Below are 15,327 nucleotides of genomic sequence, written 5' to 3'. Positions count from 1 at the left end.
TACATTAGCTTCATGTGCTGTTTCACACAGTATTATTTGTGATCTGACAGCAAGGAGAGAAACACACGGAGGTGACGCTGCTGGTAGGGCCACGCTACGGCATCAGTCATGTCATCAACACCAAAACCAACCTGGTGGCGCTGCTGGCCGACTTCAGCCACGTCAACCGAATCGAGATGTTCACGGAGGACGAAAGGAACGTGCGAGTGGAGCTCCACGTCCTGGATGTTAAGGTGCGATGGATAAAAACGAAGAAGAGTTCCATTTGTTTGCAGAAAACATTTGATTTAATATTTCTCTTTATAATGGAATGACATTCAAACATTTTTAAATGTGGCTGAATATTTTTTGGACATTGACATCCACGTGCATTATTAAATATTATAACAGTATTAAAGACAACATCCTTTATATTCTGCATCCCTTTCATCTAGTTGTGATAATGAAATCATGATTTAATAATTCATATTTACAATCGCATCACTTTATCAAATAGATAGTTAAGTCAGTATGCATTATTTTAAGTTTTATACATTGCTTTGCATGCATGAACTAAAAACATTATTACTTTGACAATAAATTATTGATCAATTAAAACTATGTATTGACTATTTACCACATGCATTACTACAATTGCATTCAAAATTATGGACACATAACAATTCAACATCCCCTTTTTCCAGTTCTTATTATGATAATATGAATTAATAATTCATAGTTACAAACATTTCAATGCTTTGTTTATAATACATAGTTTAAAGTCAATAGTTAAGATAGTTAAGTCAATAAATGCAATAGAACATTTAAATGCAATATATTAAGTTTGTTACATTACCAGTGTGAGCTTAAACCATATTAGACAGCATATTATTTTGATTATTGATAATTTAGTACTATTTATTGAACATTTACCACATACTGTGCATAACATCAATTGTATACAACTTTAAAGACACATAACAATTCAAAATGCCTTTTATTCAATGCTTATTATGAAAACATAAATGCAATATATAAAGTTTGCTACATTGCTTTGTAAACATGAACTAAAAACTATATTACTTGTCAGATTGTTTCTGATTATTATTAAATTATTGATAAACTATTTATTGCATACTTAACACATGCGTTACACTAGTTTAATTAAATGCATAATTCAATATCCCTTTTATCCAGTGCTTATGAAAACATTAATTAATAATTCATAGTTACTGACATATGCATGTTTTATTTTATAAAACTGAAATTTAATTCAATAAATGCAATACATTTGCTACATTGCTTTGCAAGCATTAACTAAAAGCTATTAATATTAATGAATGTACTGTAACTATTTATTGAAAAATAAATTGTATATGCTACTGTTTTCTTATTAAGTGCAATAAGCTACTCAGAGTCATTTGTTACTGTAATTTAACCACAGCTAAGGACGTTTTAGGATCACTTAAATACTTTTAACTGCACAGCCTCCCATTGCTGTATTTACTGATTATTTATGCATTTCTTCTGCAAAACATTTCTTTCTGTAGCCCATCACACTTATAATGGAATCCAGTGACGCTATGAACCTGGCGTGTTTGACTGCTGGTTATTACAGGCTACTGGTCGATTCACGGAGGTCCATCTTTAACATGGCGAACAACAGTAACACTGCAGGTAAGAGCATGAACATGCACTAAATAATATATAACGGATAATTTGTCAGCTTGGAATCAACTCAACTCAAAGTAGCATCAGCAAACTGAAAAGGTGAATTTATGGTCAACACTTTACAGTAAGGTTCCTCTAGTTAAAGTTGATAAATGCACTAACTAACATTAATTAGCAATGAGCAATACATTTGTTACAGTATTTATTTGTTGTGGCTAATTATGTTACAAAAATACACCTTTACATTGTTAGGTCATGTTAGTCTAATAAAATAATATTAACAGGTTTTAATAATTCATTATTAAATGTTGAAATTAACATAATCCAAGATTAATAAATATTTTACAAGTATGTTACATTGTTAGTTAATGGTAACAGATTTTAATGTTTGTAAATGTTACCAACTTATTTAATTCTATTTAAAAACCAGCTTTGTCATACAGCTGACAGAAATATTTTTGCTAATATAATGGGCCCTTGAATAGTCCTCTTAAGAGTCAAAAGAGTCAAAAAGTTTAAGCAACCACTTATTTAAATAGTTTTGGTGTGAATCTGATATTTTAATAACTAATTGACACTGGTGTCTTCTCCTTTTTTTGTTTATGTCTAAGGACAAGAATCAAGGCTCAAGCACAACTACCAGGCAATTGACTGGAATTACGGTTCCTGCAGTGCATGTGATGAGCCCCACCACGAATACGCCATCTGTGGGCGAAGAGAGTTTGATATTTCTCCCACTGTCTCTGAAATGCACCAGTCGCAGCATCGTATGCACGGGGACGAGAAAGCAGAGAGGGTGAGCAGAGGAAGCCAAATGCATCCTCAGCCCTACTTCAGTGTCCCAAAAGGCAAACCTCAAGAGTCGCCCAGAAGCGCCAAGGTGTCCTTCATATTCAGCGATCCTCCACTGGACTTTGTGAACCCTCAGAACTTGGGATACCAAAGACTGATGGAGGACATCCCAGAAGTTCTGGAGGAACACCGGTACATGTACGCGCAACAGAAGGACTACAAGCCACTGGAAGCATCAATGGAAGTCGACGGCTTCCAGTACGGTTCCAACATGGTCTATGGCGATGCCAAGATCTTCGGTACGACGGAAGGCATAGAGGAGCCTTTGCTGCGGGATATCTGCTACGCCGAGACTACGGATGACGCCGAGGATGATGATGACATTAGTTGCGAGGAGGACATGATGATGATGATGATGGAAGAGATGAAGGACAAGGCGAACTCTCTCCTATCACTTTCAGAATCGAGCGACGACATTATTGACCTCACTTCGCTTCCGCCACCACCGGAGGGCGACGATGAGGAGGACAGCGACGACCTGCTGCAATCGCTTAACTTGGCAATTGCCGCTCCGCCGCCAGGGTTCAGGGATAGTTCAGATGAAGATGACCACCAAGAGCGAAAAGGCTTAAAAAACGACATCCCTGTGTCGCTGATCGATTCAGTTCCCACACAAGTGGCCAGTGGGACTGAGGAAGTGTTCAATGACGCTGTTGTCTCCACACTACAAGCTCTGGAAGCCTTGGCGGCCTCTGAGGAACAGTCTCATCCACAATCGGACAATAGTTCAGGTTCTTACACTATAGTAACATTCATTCATTGACATTGTACAACCTTCCAGCCATTCCTTTATTTTGGTTTTGTTTTCCCATATTCCATTGTCTTCAATGCAACCCCCATGCCATGTATTGTGTGTGCATTTGTTATATTAGCAATGTAAATGTTATCTCCTTATAATTTGTGGTTCATTTTTGTTCATGTATTTCATCATTCATGTTCAAATTTGTTGCATTTCATAGCCTTCAACGTTTTGTACAAATAAACAATTTTAAAATATATGGGTGTATGGTGTGATGGCTAAAATGTTTGTCTCTTTGTGACACACAGGTGTAGAAATATCTCGGTCCTTTAGCCCTGAGTCCTCTTCTGATTCTGGGAATGAGACAAATTCGTCTGAAATGACGGAGAGCTCAGAGCTGGCCGCAGCTCAAAAACTCTCCGAAAACTGTCTGAAAATGTTAGTAGCCACAGTCGAAGGGTACCAAACTCTAGCTGAAGAGGAGACCGAGTTTCGATTGGTGCCTTGTGAGGTCCGGGAATCTCTAAATGACCCCCAGTCCTCTGCGGTTGCCAATTTTGAAATGGATCCAGAAACAATGGAAACCAAGTCATTGACCGACTACTTCAATAAAATGCACAGGGACGTGATGATGGGAATGTCACAGGGGAAGATCAAGGAGCAAGACGGTGGGATGCAAACGAGGGCCGGAGTGGAATCCCGTCAGTTGAATAACACAGAATCTGAGGAACTTGTTGGGATGTACAACAATTTCAATGGACGGGATTCCCAGTGTTCAGGTCCCTTTGACTTGGAGAGGATGTCTTACTCTTTTCAAGAAAGCAATCAAAGATTGCATATGATTCGAAATAATAAATCTGAAGAGCACATTTACTCTGAGGTGGTTGGCGATGTTGGTCCATTGCACGCAGACAGGGTAACGCAAAAAGTCAGTTTGAATGACTCAATAGACTTGAACACAAGTTCCCCCACCAAAGAACAGTATATGATTGAGAGAGCCCGGAATGAACATCAACAGAGCAAGGCGGCTTCTTCTGAACAGGAAGTGACACGGTTATACGAGTACCACTTGTCCAAAAGGATGTCGTCTTTACAGAGCGAGGGAATTCATTCTCTGCAGAGTTCCCAATGTTCGTCTATCGATGCCGCCAGCAGTACAGGAAGCAGTAGCTGCATGACACCAATGGACTCTCCTCTGTGCATGGTAGATAGTGTCCATCTGCAAGGAGAGTCCTCTCTGAAAGGTCTTGGATATCCAAATCAGAACGTAGATGGAACATTTTTGCGGAAACACCACGGCCAGCCTGGCCAAGAGTCGGGCCGAGAGGGATGCCAAAGGTTGCCCAAGATCAGAGAAACTACAGGTATAGCAATTGAAACTTTAACAAGTCAGATGTTACATTCAGCTAACCTAACGACACGGTTTTATTTCTGTTTATTTTTGTTACGTAGAAACGGCAAAGCTTGACCATGTGGAATTAGAGACTCACATTGTTGGTCAGCAACTGAAGAATTTAACAATTTGTTGGAGCTGGTGAGCAAGTTAAGGGTTCCCACATAGTGTCGGGAAAGCTGGCTTAAAATTAGCTTTTCAAGGTCTAAACTGATCATACAGTACCGGTCAAAAGTATTTACACCCATTGGCCTTTTCTTATTTACATCATAGAATCACACAGATTTATTTGGGGCTTTTTTGACACTGATCAACTAAAGAATATCCTTTCATGTCAAAGTGAACCTGATTTGTGTGTAAACATGTATTATAGTTATGAACACTAATTTGCATAAGTATTCACCCCCTGTATATTTCTGTATTTAGTAGTTTCACCTTGAGTCTGTGTGATGCTGTAGTTCACAGTTTAACTTCACATCTGTACACAGATGTTCTCCTCCCTCCCTCAGATTCACAGAAATGCTTAGTCAGGTTACATGAAGACCATGCAACATAAATTCTCAACTGGACTGAGATCTGGGTCAGGTTGCACCAGCTGTTCTTACTTAAATTGAAGTGTAAAGTCCACACTACTGGCTTAGTAACTATTACTAGTTAGTGTGTTACTCTTTGTAACTATATCAACTCTGTATTGCATGTGCATCATTTGTTATTAAGGCAGAATGTAGCTATTAGTTGGTAACCCTTCCAATAAAGTAATGAATAGTCACTTAATTTGAGGTTTACCTTCAATGATCCAAATAGCAGCCTTCTTAGTCGTAAGCAGAAGTTGTTTAAGCACAATGAGTTTTAGTGTATTCTTCATTCTAAATTATTTTGCCTTGCATAAATAATGGTGAAAATATAATTCCTTAGAAATACTACTTAATCGTGCATAACATAATAGACATTTTTTTATCAGAAACTATTTGAAATAAGGATCATGATACAACAAAAACACAAGTAATTACATTTATTATAACTAAATTTATTTGACATGCACACATAATTGCATTTGGTTAGGTTTGGTTCATTAACAAATACATTTTATCACATAATATTATCTGTCTTAAAATGTAAACAAGTCTAATTGCTAATGTTATCATATACTGTATGTCTAAAGAATTTAAGATAGCATGGAAAACAAATCAATATGATATGTTATTCCAACAGCTACTCCTGGTAAGTTATTTAAATACATTTAAAGGTGTAATGAAAAAAAAAATAGCAGTGCATAAGTTAGCTTAACTTAACTTAGCCTAGTTTTGACATTAAGGAGTACTAAGTTGTCATTTGCACAAAGCCGGTGCAACTGGCCCTGGACTCTTGCCCACTAAAGGACATAAAGGTTATTGTTTTGAAGTCATTCCTGTGTAACTTTGACTTTATATTTGGGTTCTTGCTGGAAAAACCTTTTCTCCTTGAGTATTGGGCGTCTTGCTCACTCCACGAGGCTTCATGATTTTCCTATATTTTGCTTTAAAAGAAGATTCTCACAACATGAGTCACTGTGGAGACAGTTTATTCCTGTGTTACGGTCCCTGTATAAGGGTCTAGGATTTAGAAGGGACACAATAGTAGATAATAGATGGACAATAGCTGGCACTTCCCAAATAAATTCTTTGAACAAAAATTACAAAAGTAAGCGAAAATAAGAGACGGGAAGCCCAGCAACAAAGGAAGGAATAAGTAAAATAACAGATACGAGCTGGAACTCCCCCCTCCAAACTAAACTTACAAACTATGAAAAAGTATGTGGTGATGTAGATGTGGAGAAAACTGTGGCTGGCAGAGAGAAAGAGAGATCAAGAGGGTCTGCCTCCTTCCACTTTATAGCCTTGTTTCTCCAGCTTAACCAATAAGACACTAGAGAAAACAAAAAAAAATTAAATAAGTCAGTGGCTGCTTCCGAAAACTTAGGCAGTATAAGGCAATGACTTTGCAGGCAGAGATTTGCATTAATATTTAATATTTAATTACTATAATACTGATTTCTCACTAGAACTAACATCAACAGTTCAAAAAGTTAGTCAGAAATATACAATTACACAGAAACTGACCACTAAACACAACTTTCAGATGCCATTTTTTTTAGCTCAATCATTATGGAATGGAATGCACAGTATTGTGGAATATCAAAGGCAGCGAACGATATAACTATTCTGCCTTCAAAATCTTATCTCAAGAAGGTACCTCAGCAGACAGGAAGTAGAGCAGAAGAAAGCAAGAGCCTCTTTTTCAATCGATGAGTACAATATCTGATGTTTTTTTTTTTTTTTTTTGGAAAAATAGCACACATGGTGCTCGACACCTTCAGGCCCATTCGTTTAAAAGCACGCTCATACACTGGGGCAGAAAGGCCAGGTGTGTGCATCAGGAGGGCTTTAAGAGACTCAAAAGCATGCTGGCATTCTGCTGACCACTTAAACACAGTTTTCAGACTCTGAAGTAAAGTTTTTAAGAAGCTACGGTAATGCCCCAACATTCCCAAAACTGCTGTAATTCACAACGAGTGGAAGGAACTGGGAATGACGTAATGGCCTCGGTTTTGATATTTACTGGCTTTACAATGGCACCACCCACATTTATACCCAGATACACTACCGTCGCTTTAGGAAAGTCACATATAGCCAAATTAACAGTTCTTGGTGTCTTCCCTCACTGTCTCTTCATTGCACGGTGACGCACCATTTGAGGATGCCCTGTTCTTGGTGCATTTACTGCTGTGACATATTTTCCCATTTCTTAAGTATTGATTTAACTGCCACTTCAAGGAAAGCTCAATAACATGAAAATCCCTGCCCGGGGCTCTTCAATTACTGTTTCATAGAGCTTCTTGGTGGTTTTTTTCTTCATGGTCTTCCACAGTGCTGACTCACTTTTGCTACAATCAGCTGAAAGTCCTTGAGTACACAAAAGCTATTTAACTTATGCGACTTACCAAACGATTGAACCAGTGGTGAGTTTGGCATGTCATATTAAAAGAGGTTGAATACTTATGCTACAGTAAATATTGTAGAATACTTACTTAGAGAGGCATTTTTACTCTTTTCTGTCGACCATATTTGGTCCACTGTGATTCAATGTTGTAAAACTATAAAAATTCTAACTTTTGAAGTCCAAAGGGAGGTGAATACTATTCTTAGGTATTGTAAGTCTTAGGATGTAATTAGAAATTCACGATTTGAAACATTAAGCCTTGTGTAGACCGTTTCTGAAGTATCCTGTGCAGGCTTATCATTGACGTCATTCATTTCAGTCATTAGCTTATCATGCTGAATCAGGATGAGCAGGAACTCTGAGGGTGATTTCAGAGATCCAGAAGCATGAATTTATGAGACATAATACTGGCTGACTAATTTATCCCTCTCCTTTTCCTCCCCCAGTGTAGCATGCTGCCGATGAAGATAAAACGGAAGAATCGTCGTCTCCTCTCACGATATGTCCATATTCATCCATAGCACAGTTTCCTATGTGCCAAATCAGAGGTGATTGGAGGTCTTGAATGCTTCCCTGTTTATTCTTGCACTTAGCCTCAAATGACCCCCACTCTGGTTGCCTCAGGGAGGCAGGAGAGGAATCTTAGTAAGACAACTATCGGCTCAGGGAGCATTGACCATTTTTATGGAAACTGCAACTTGTAGATGGCGGTAATCACCCAATCAACCATGGAAGGAGTGGATTACAACCCCGCCGTTCCTAAAGTCAACATGAAACTCAAAACCCATTTTACTGCCATAATTTGACAATTTGTTGGATGCATCCGATTTGGATTGCGAAAAGTAGGCATTTTGTTCCAGAACTGTTGTAGAGGAGTTGGAATGACACAAATGCGTATTAAGAAAGTATTTGGGGTGAATTTTGATTTCTTGTTGACTTTAATCTTCTGAAGTGGAAGTGAATGACAGATGGTTTGATGTTCAGCACAGAAAACAAGTTTAAGACAACAGGCATTGGAACAAGGCAAGTCCATCTCCTGATTCTTTTGGACGACACACAATCCAGACATTATAACTTTGCATTGCTCTGAGGATTTCTTGCACTGGTCACTTAACATCTATTTAAGCCACATTTCTCAAAGACAGCATGTGCAGAGCTTTTGTGCTCTGAGGTTTTTTTGTTAAGCAGCAAAAGGACATATTGGAGCGATTCAGGAAGTCACTTTATTTACTTTGCGTGGAGGCTTTGGAAAATTATCTTGATGACCAAAGCAAAATTTAATTTGAATTTGGTACGCTGTTATTTGGTTGCAGCAATGGCCATATGTCGAAAATCACTGCTTTTATTTAGCCATAGTAAAGCCATATGATATCACGCATACTGAACGTTTGTCATGAAGACATGAGATAATACGGCCATTGCGATCCACTGTGGTAACAGTGCTTGTGTATATTTTGTTTGATATGTAAAATGAAAAGGAAGTATTCTACAATATATAACATTTTTAAAAGACAGTAAATTATATAAACCACAACTCCTGATAGACGCATCTTTTGTTCTATATGTTTAGTTTAATCTTCATAACAGAAGAGCTTCACATTTAAAAATATGAACAATTTAAGCCACTATATGATCTGTAAACTATTATTATGTTTGCAACTTGCACAGTTTAATTTGCTGTTCTTATTTGACAGGCTAATGCATATATTTACTTTAGTAATTTAAAGTCAACATGAAGTATTATTCTAAATCATTTTTACTACTGTCATCTGACATATTCCCCAGTGCAATTTTATCAAGAAAAGGACAGGGTTTTATCTGTAAGGATGGTGAAAGTGACTGATAAATAATTTTTGAGCTTAAGTTACTACATTTTTATGAAATATTACAACATATTTTTGTTATTTATTAAGAACAATGTGCACTGATGAGCGATTCCCAGTAAGAACTTAAATTAAGAATGTAAGTAAGTCCATTTTGATTTCATGTTGACTTTAAATATTAAACATAATGTATTTTATTTGAATCATCTTCATTAAATATTTCAGCTTGAAAACTGATCTTGTGCTGTCTTTGTTTTATTTCCTGTCATATGCCAGCAATTAATTTATAAATAGAATGTCTGAATTACATAGCTTGAAATATTCTTCCCTCTTTCTTTTCTCAAATTTGTCTTCCTCTTCTTGTGTGCTGAAGAAGCCACTGTTATGTTGGACAGAGATAATATTTTTTGATCATAATTGAAGTGCTTCACTTTTTCTGATTTTGCTTTCATTTATGAGGAAATCATAGCAGAACTTGAGGAAATCCCTGGCATTGTTTTGCTTAATCTCTCAAAAACCCATCCCTTGAGATAAAGGACAAAAGTAATGTTGTTCCTCTTTATGGCAGTGTTTCATTGACAGTACTGTTCTAATGACATATAATTCATTCATTATACATCATTAAAAATGAAGATAACAATGCTGATAGGTAATAGTTGGGTAATATAATCACTTTGCATACACTAATAACAAGGGAAAAGATTCAGAACAAGGGGAAGTTAGGTTGTTTAAATATATCCACTCTCACTTTTGTTTGTAATTTTTTTGTGGTTTAACATCGGTCAATAACACCTGTTCTTTAAGTAACAAAGCGTCTACAACCTGAAAAACCAGCAAAAGTACCGAACAACAAGTCACAAACGTCAAAAAAGAATCCTAGGTCTGACGAAGATGGTGAGTAATTACAATGTTTTATTTCATTTACAGTAATCAGCTCTCTCATAAAATGATTGTCTCAAAAAAGAATATGGTAGTTACTGCAAGTGTATTTTTTTCTTAATATGCAACTTATATGTTAATTAAATATCATGTTTTTTTCCTGAATGTTTTAAAATATTTTATTTTAATTTATTTAGAAGCATATAAGAAATTGTGCATTTTGTGCATTGGATATTTGTTTATTCACTGTAAACATGTAAAATGTGTTACAGGGCTATGTAAAGATCTGTAAGACAAAAACATACTTCATTCACTCATGTCTGTATATGGCACGTTTTCAAAATGTATCAATTTGCACAGTTTTGTACTACTATCAACACTTTGGTACTAATATGCATTATTTAGGGGTCCACAAAATTCAAATGCATATATTTTTGGAAGAGCAACTCCCAACTGACAGCTATTTACCTATTTGTCTGCGAGTGCATAATGAGTGGAAATGTGACAAGTTTACAAATTAAAATTACTGTACTCATGTTTTCATATTTTATCATTATTCTACATTTTTACACCTGCTATCTCCCACTTTCAGATGACAGGGATGACATTCATCATAGTTGCCGGTATCATCTCTTTTCTGGATGCAGCCGAGTGGTACCCCAAAAGTCTGAAGTGTGATGTATCTCTGGCTAAAAACGGGAGTGAGGTTAGCGTCGACTGCACTGAACGAGACCTAACCGAAGTTCCTTTGGGAATCCCAATGAATACCACCAACCTGACACTAACGATCAACCACATACCCCATATTACGAATGATTCATTTTACACACTGCACAACATCACTGAAATCGATCTGCGCTGCAACTGTGTACCAATCAAGGTCGGACCCAAAGATCGCGTCTGCACCCAGAGTTTGACGATTGACAATGGCACCTTCTGGAATCTAAAGAACCTCAAGTCGCTTTATTTGGATGGAAACCAGCTGTCCAGCATACCCAAGGGCCTTCCTCCCAACATTGTGCTTCTGAGTCTCGAGGTCAATAGTATTTATTCAATCCTTAAGGAGAATATGACAGAATTGACTAATATCCAGATGCTGTATCTTGGCCAGAACTGCTACTTCCGGAACCCCTGCAACACATCATATTATATTGAAAAGGATGCATTTGTGCAGCTTGAAAAGATGACTTTGCTTTCTCTGAAGTCTAACAACTTGTCCTACATCCCCCACCAACTACCAGCTAGCCTCAAAGAGCTGTACCTGTACAACAACAATATTCAGACAATAACAGAGATGGACTTTCACAACCTGACAGAGCTGGAGATACTGGACTTGAGTGGGAATTGTCCACGTTGTCATAATGCACCTTTCCCATGTGTCCCGTGCCCAAATAATGCTCCCCTTCAGATACATCCAAACTCTTTTAAGACCCTGAAGAACCTAAAGACTCTTCGACTTCATAGTAACTCTCTAACGCACATCCCTTTGGAGTGGTTTCAAAACCTCACACAACTTAGTCTTCTAGACCTCTCAAGCAACTTTTTGGCCAAGGAGATAACATACACCTCCTTTCCTTCGTTGTTGCCTAATCTAGAAGAGTTGGATCTGTCTTTCAATTATGAGTTTCAGGTGTATTCTGCATCTCTCAACCTTTCAAGGTCATTCAATCATCTTAAATCTCTCAAGGTCCTAAGAATCAGAGGGTATGTGTTTCAAGAACTCACACAGGACGACATCGATCCTTTGGCTAATTTGAGTGAACTGGAGGTCATTGATTTTGGCACAAACTTCATAAAGATAGCACATCTCAGCCTCCTGAAGAACCTGAAAAGCTTCAAAATCATCAACTTGTCTGACAACAAGATCTCAATGCCTTCTCAAGGAGACACTTCACTTTCTAACCACAGAGAAAACCATTACAGTTCCCCAATGTCTCAAGGTGCCCAGTACCACAATGGAGAAGTGAAGGATATGCACTACTTCCTTTATGATGAATATGCACGCAGCTGCAAATACAAGGACAAGGAACTCTGGATTTCAAGTCCTTTCAACAACAAATGTAGTTTATTTGGAAAAACATTGGACATTAGTAGGAATAACATCTTTTTCCTTCATTCCAGATTTCTGGATCTTGGTGAGCTGAGGTGTTTAAATCTCTCTGGGAATGCCATGAGCCAGAGTTTGAACGGTTCTGAGTTTGTCCAGTTGAAGAATTTACAATATCTAGACTTTTCGGACAATCGTCTGGATTTGATGTTCTCCTCAGCATTTCAGGAACTGAGCAGTCTGGTCGTTCTGGACATCAGCCGTAACAGCCATTACTTTGTAGCTGAGGGTTTAACTCACATGCTGAATTTTACAAAGAACCTGGGTAAGCTGAGCAAATTAATAATGAACGATAATCAAATCTCGACATCTACGAATACAGAAATGGAGAGTTTTACTCTGGAACATTTGGAGTTTAAAGGAAACCGTCTCGATATGTTGTGGAGAGATGGAGACACAAGGTACACCAACTACTTTAAGAATCTATTGATCTTAAAGTCTCTTGATATCTCTCGCAACAACCTAAACTTCATCCCACTAGGAGTTTTTAAAGGTCTTCCAGAGACCCTCACAGATCTGTACATCACTAACAACCGGTTAAAGTCATTTCAATGGAAGGGCCTTGTGTACCTAAAAAACCTAAAACTGTTAGACCTCAGTAGGAATCACCTTACAGATGTTCCTGCATGCTTGTCTAACTATACAAAATCAATCGAAACTCTGGTTCTACACAAGAACAACATTGTAAAACTGACTCCCAATTTTCTCAAGGATGCGTTCAGCCTCAAGGTCCTGGATCTCAGTTACAATCGCATCCAGTTCATCCAAGAGTCAAGTTTCCCAGGAAATGTTGTAGACCAGCTGCAGACCCTTTACTTGAACAACAACCGGTTTGTGTGCTCCTGCAATGCCACGTGGTTTGTCCGATGGATCAACCGGACGTCCGTGAACATCCCACGCCTCGCCACTGATGTCACCTGTGCTTCACCGAGTGCCCAAAAAGGTCAGAGTGTGATTTTCCTCAACATCCAGGCCTGCCAACACAATTCCCTATCCATCATCCTCTGCATTTTACTGACCTCTGTGATTCTTAGCATCCTCATGCTCACCATCTCCAGCCATCTCTTTCTTTGGGATGTTTGGTACATCTACCACTTTTGCTTGGCAAAACTCAAGGGATACCGCCGTCTGTCCTCCAGTAGCACTGTTTACGATGCCTTCGTGGTCTATGACACGACTGATTCAGCTGTTCACGAGTGGGTCATGCAAGAGCTTCGCATTCACCTGGAGGACAAGGGTGATCCGAGGATGCAACTCTGTTTGGAGGAGCGGGACTGGGTTCCTGGGTGTCCCCTAATTGAAAACCTTTCCCAAAGCATACAACTGAGTAAACGCACTGTTTTCATTCTGACCGGACGATACATCATGAGTGGGAGCTTCAGGACAGCATTTTATTTGGCCCATCAGCGACTCATGGATGAAAGGAATGATGTTATTGTTCTTATATTCTTGGAGAAAATGCCTTGTCAATCCAAGTATCTCAGACTGAGAAAGAGGTTGTATAAAAAATCGGTTCTCGAGTGGCCGAGGAACCCTCAAGCACAGAGGTACTTCTGGTTCAGTCTCAGAAGTGTTATGGCAACTGAGAGTCAGCAATACAACAAACTTTTCCAGGAAACGCTGTGATTGGGACACACTTTACAAATTTGCTGACGCATTTGAAGCTTTGCAGCTTCATTTCTGCATTTGAAAGCTTCTTTCTCAAGACCACAATGAAACATATTAACATTAACATAATGTTGGTAGACTCTTTTATAGTCCATATAACTACAAATAAACAACAATGAAGTTGGTGACAAATACACTTTCATTCCTAGGTAGTTGTTGATTTGCAGTCTTGCAGTTTAAGATATTGTTCTTTAAAAGCATTTTTAATTTTTTTATGCATGCAGATTTTACAGTACAGTATAATAGTGAGATTATAGTGCTTATTTTATTGAAAATGTTACAGTTTTTATCATTATCATTTTTTTATTATGCATATCAGTGTTATTTTAGCATTATTTCAATATTATTATAGTTTATTAATGCTTTGAATTAGCTTTTATTTTTAATTATCATGTTTATTTTTTCTTTAAAGTTTTATTAATTAAATTTTCTGTTTTTGTCATTTATAAAAAATTCTATTCCATTTTCTAGTTTTTTAATTTTTATTTCAGTTTTATCTCAGTATCATGGAAATCGAAAATATTTGTTGTTTGTTCATTTTATTTTTTTATGTTTTAGTAAACTATAAAATCTCTGACTCATAGGTTTTATGTAATACAGTATAATGTACATTCTGAGAGCTTTAAATAAAGTTTTACCAAATTAATAATTTTCATTATAACCATAGTGGAAATCCCCATCATACAAGTGCTTTTCGTATGATATTATGCAGTTGCAGGTTTGCAGAGAGAAATGCAGATAGACATTTTGTTCTGTCAAAATCAATAACTTTAGAAAAATACTGTTTATTAAGTTTTAAAAGACAAAGCATGTAATTTCTGAGGTGTCAACAAACGGAACTGCTAAAAATAACACTTACACAAACAGCTTTGCAGTGACCACAGAGTCAGAGTTTCATTTTTATAAGGAAATAAACCTGTAAATGGTTGACTTACAGTGACTGTGCATATTACAGTGGCATATACTGATTCTGGATATGGGAAGCTGTCCGTGCCACTGAGAAAAATCACTTCACCTTTAACAATTGTTTATGTATATCTTGAACTGCATAAATGAAGCAAGGTGAGAATAAACCTGATGTTGGAAACACTGGGATTGTGTCTTGAAAATAAATTATGATTTGGCAATATACAGAGAAATGTCTACTCCAGTTTGATTTCTAAAGAGAGCCCCTGTAACGCTTGTAAACGTTGTGATTTGTGCAATTGTGTCCCTGAGAAGAAGGAACAATGTAGGC

The 15,327-nt window shown here is 37.5% G+C and overlaps 3 protein-coding genes across 7 annotated transcripts in view; all 3 read left to right on the top strand.

Annotated features, from left to right (window-relative positions):
* The window catches only part of LOC128020228 (FERM and PDZ domain-containing protein 4), a 54,459-nt gene extending 44,786 nt beyond the window's left edge, over nucleotides 1-9,673 (top strand). For all 3 annotated transcript variants that reach the window (XM_052607005.1, XM_052607007.1, XM_052607006.1), the window contains 5 exons: nucleotides 51-233; nucleotides 1,530-1,656; nucleotides 2,262-3,233; nucleotides 3,550-4,605; nucleotides 8,060-9,673. In XM_052607005.1, coding sequence (XP_052462965.1) covers nucleotides 51-233; nucleotides 1,530-1,656; nucleotides 2,262-3,233; nucleotides 3,550-4,605; nucleotides 8,060-8,064 — 2,343 coding nt within the window. In that variant the 3' untranslated portion in view covers nucleotides 8,065-9,673. The remainder of the gene's footprint in view (nucleotides 1-50; nucleotides 234-1,529; nucleotides 1,657-2,261; nucleotides 3,234-3,549; nucleotides 4,606-8,059) is intronic.
* Nucleotides 1-15,327, top strand: part of LOC128020240 (nuclear factor 7, ovary) — a 257,606-nt gene that overhangs the window by 171,618 nt on the left and 70,661 nt on the right. The gene's annotated exons all lie outside the window — the stretch shown is intronic.
* On the top strand, nucleotides 10,216-14,327 carry LOC128020230 (toll-like receptor 7). Its single transcript, XM_052607008.1, has 2 exons — nucleotides 10,216-10,330; nucleotides 10,908-14,327. The coding sequence occupies exons 1-2, from the start codon at nucleotides 10,328-10,330 to the stop codon at nucleotides 14,046-14,048; spliced, it is 3,144 nt and encodes a 1,047-aa protein (XP_052462968.1). The 5' UTR covers nucleotides 10,216-10,327; the 3' UTR covers nucleotides 14,049-14,327.

Source organism: Carassius gibelio, chromosome A9 (genome assembly GCF_023724105.1).
Source record: "Carassius gibelio isolate Cgi1373 ecotype wild population from Czech Republic chromosome A9, carGib1.2-hapl.c, whole genome shotgun sequence".
NCBI classification, from domain to species: domain Eukaryota; kingdom Metazoa; phylum Chordata; class Actinopteri; order Cypriniformes; family Cyprinidae; genus Carassius; species Carassius gibelio.
Note: the sequence above shows the minus strand (reverse complement) of the source record. Positions and strands in the feature narration are given on the sequence as shown.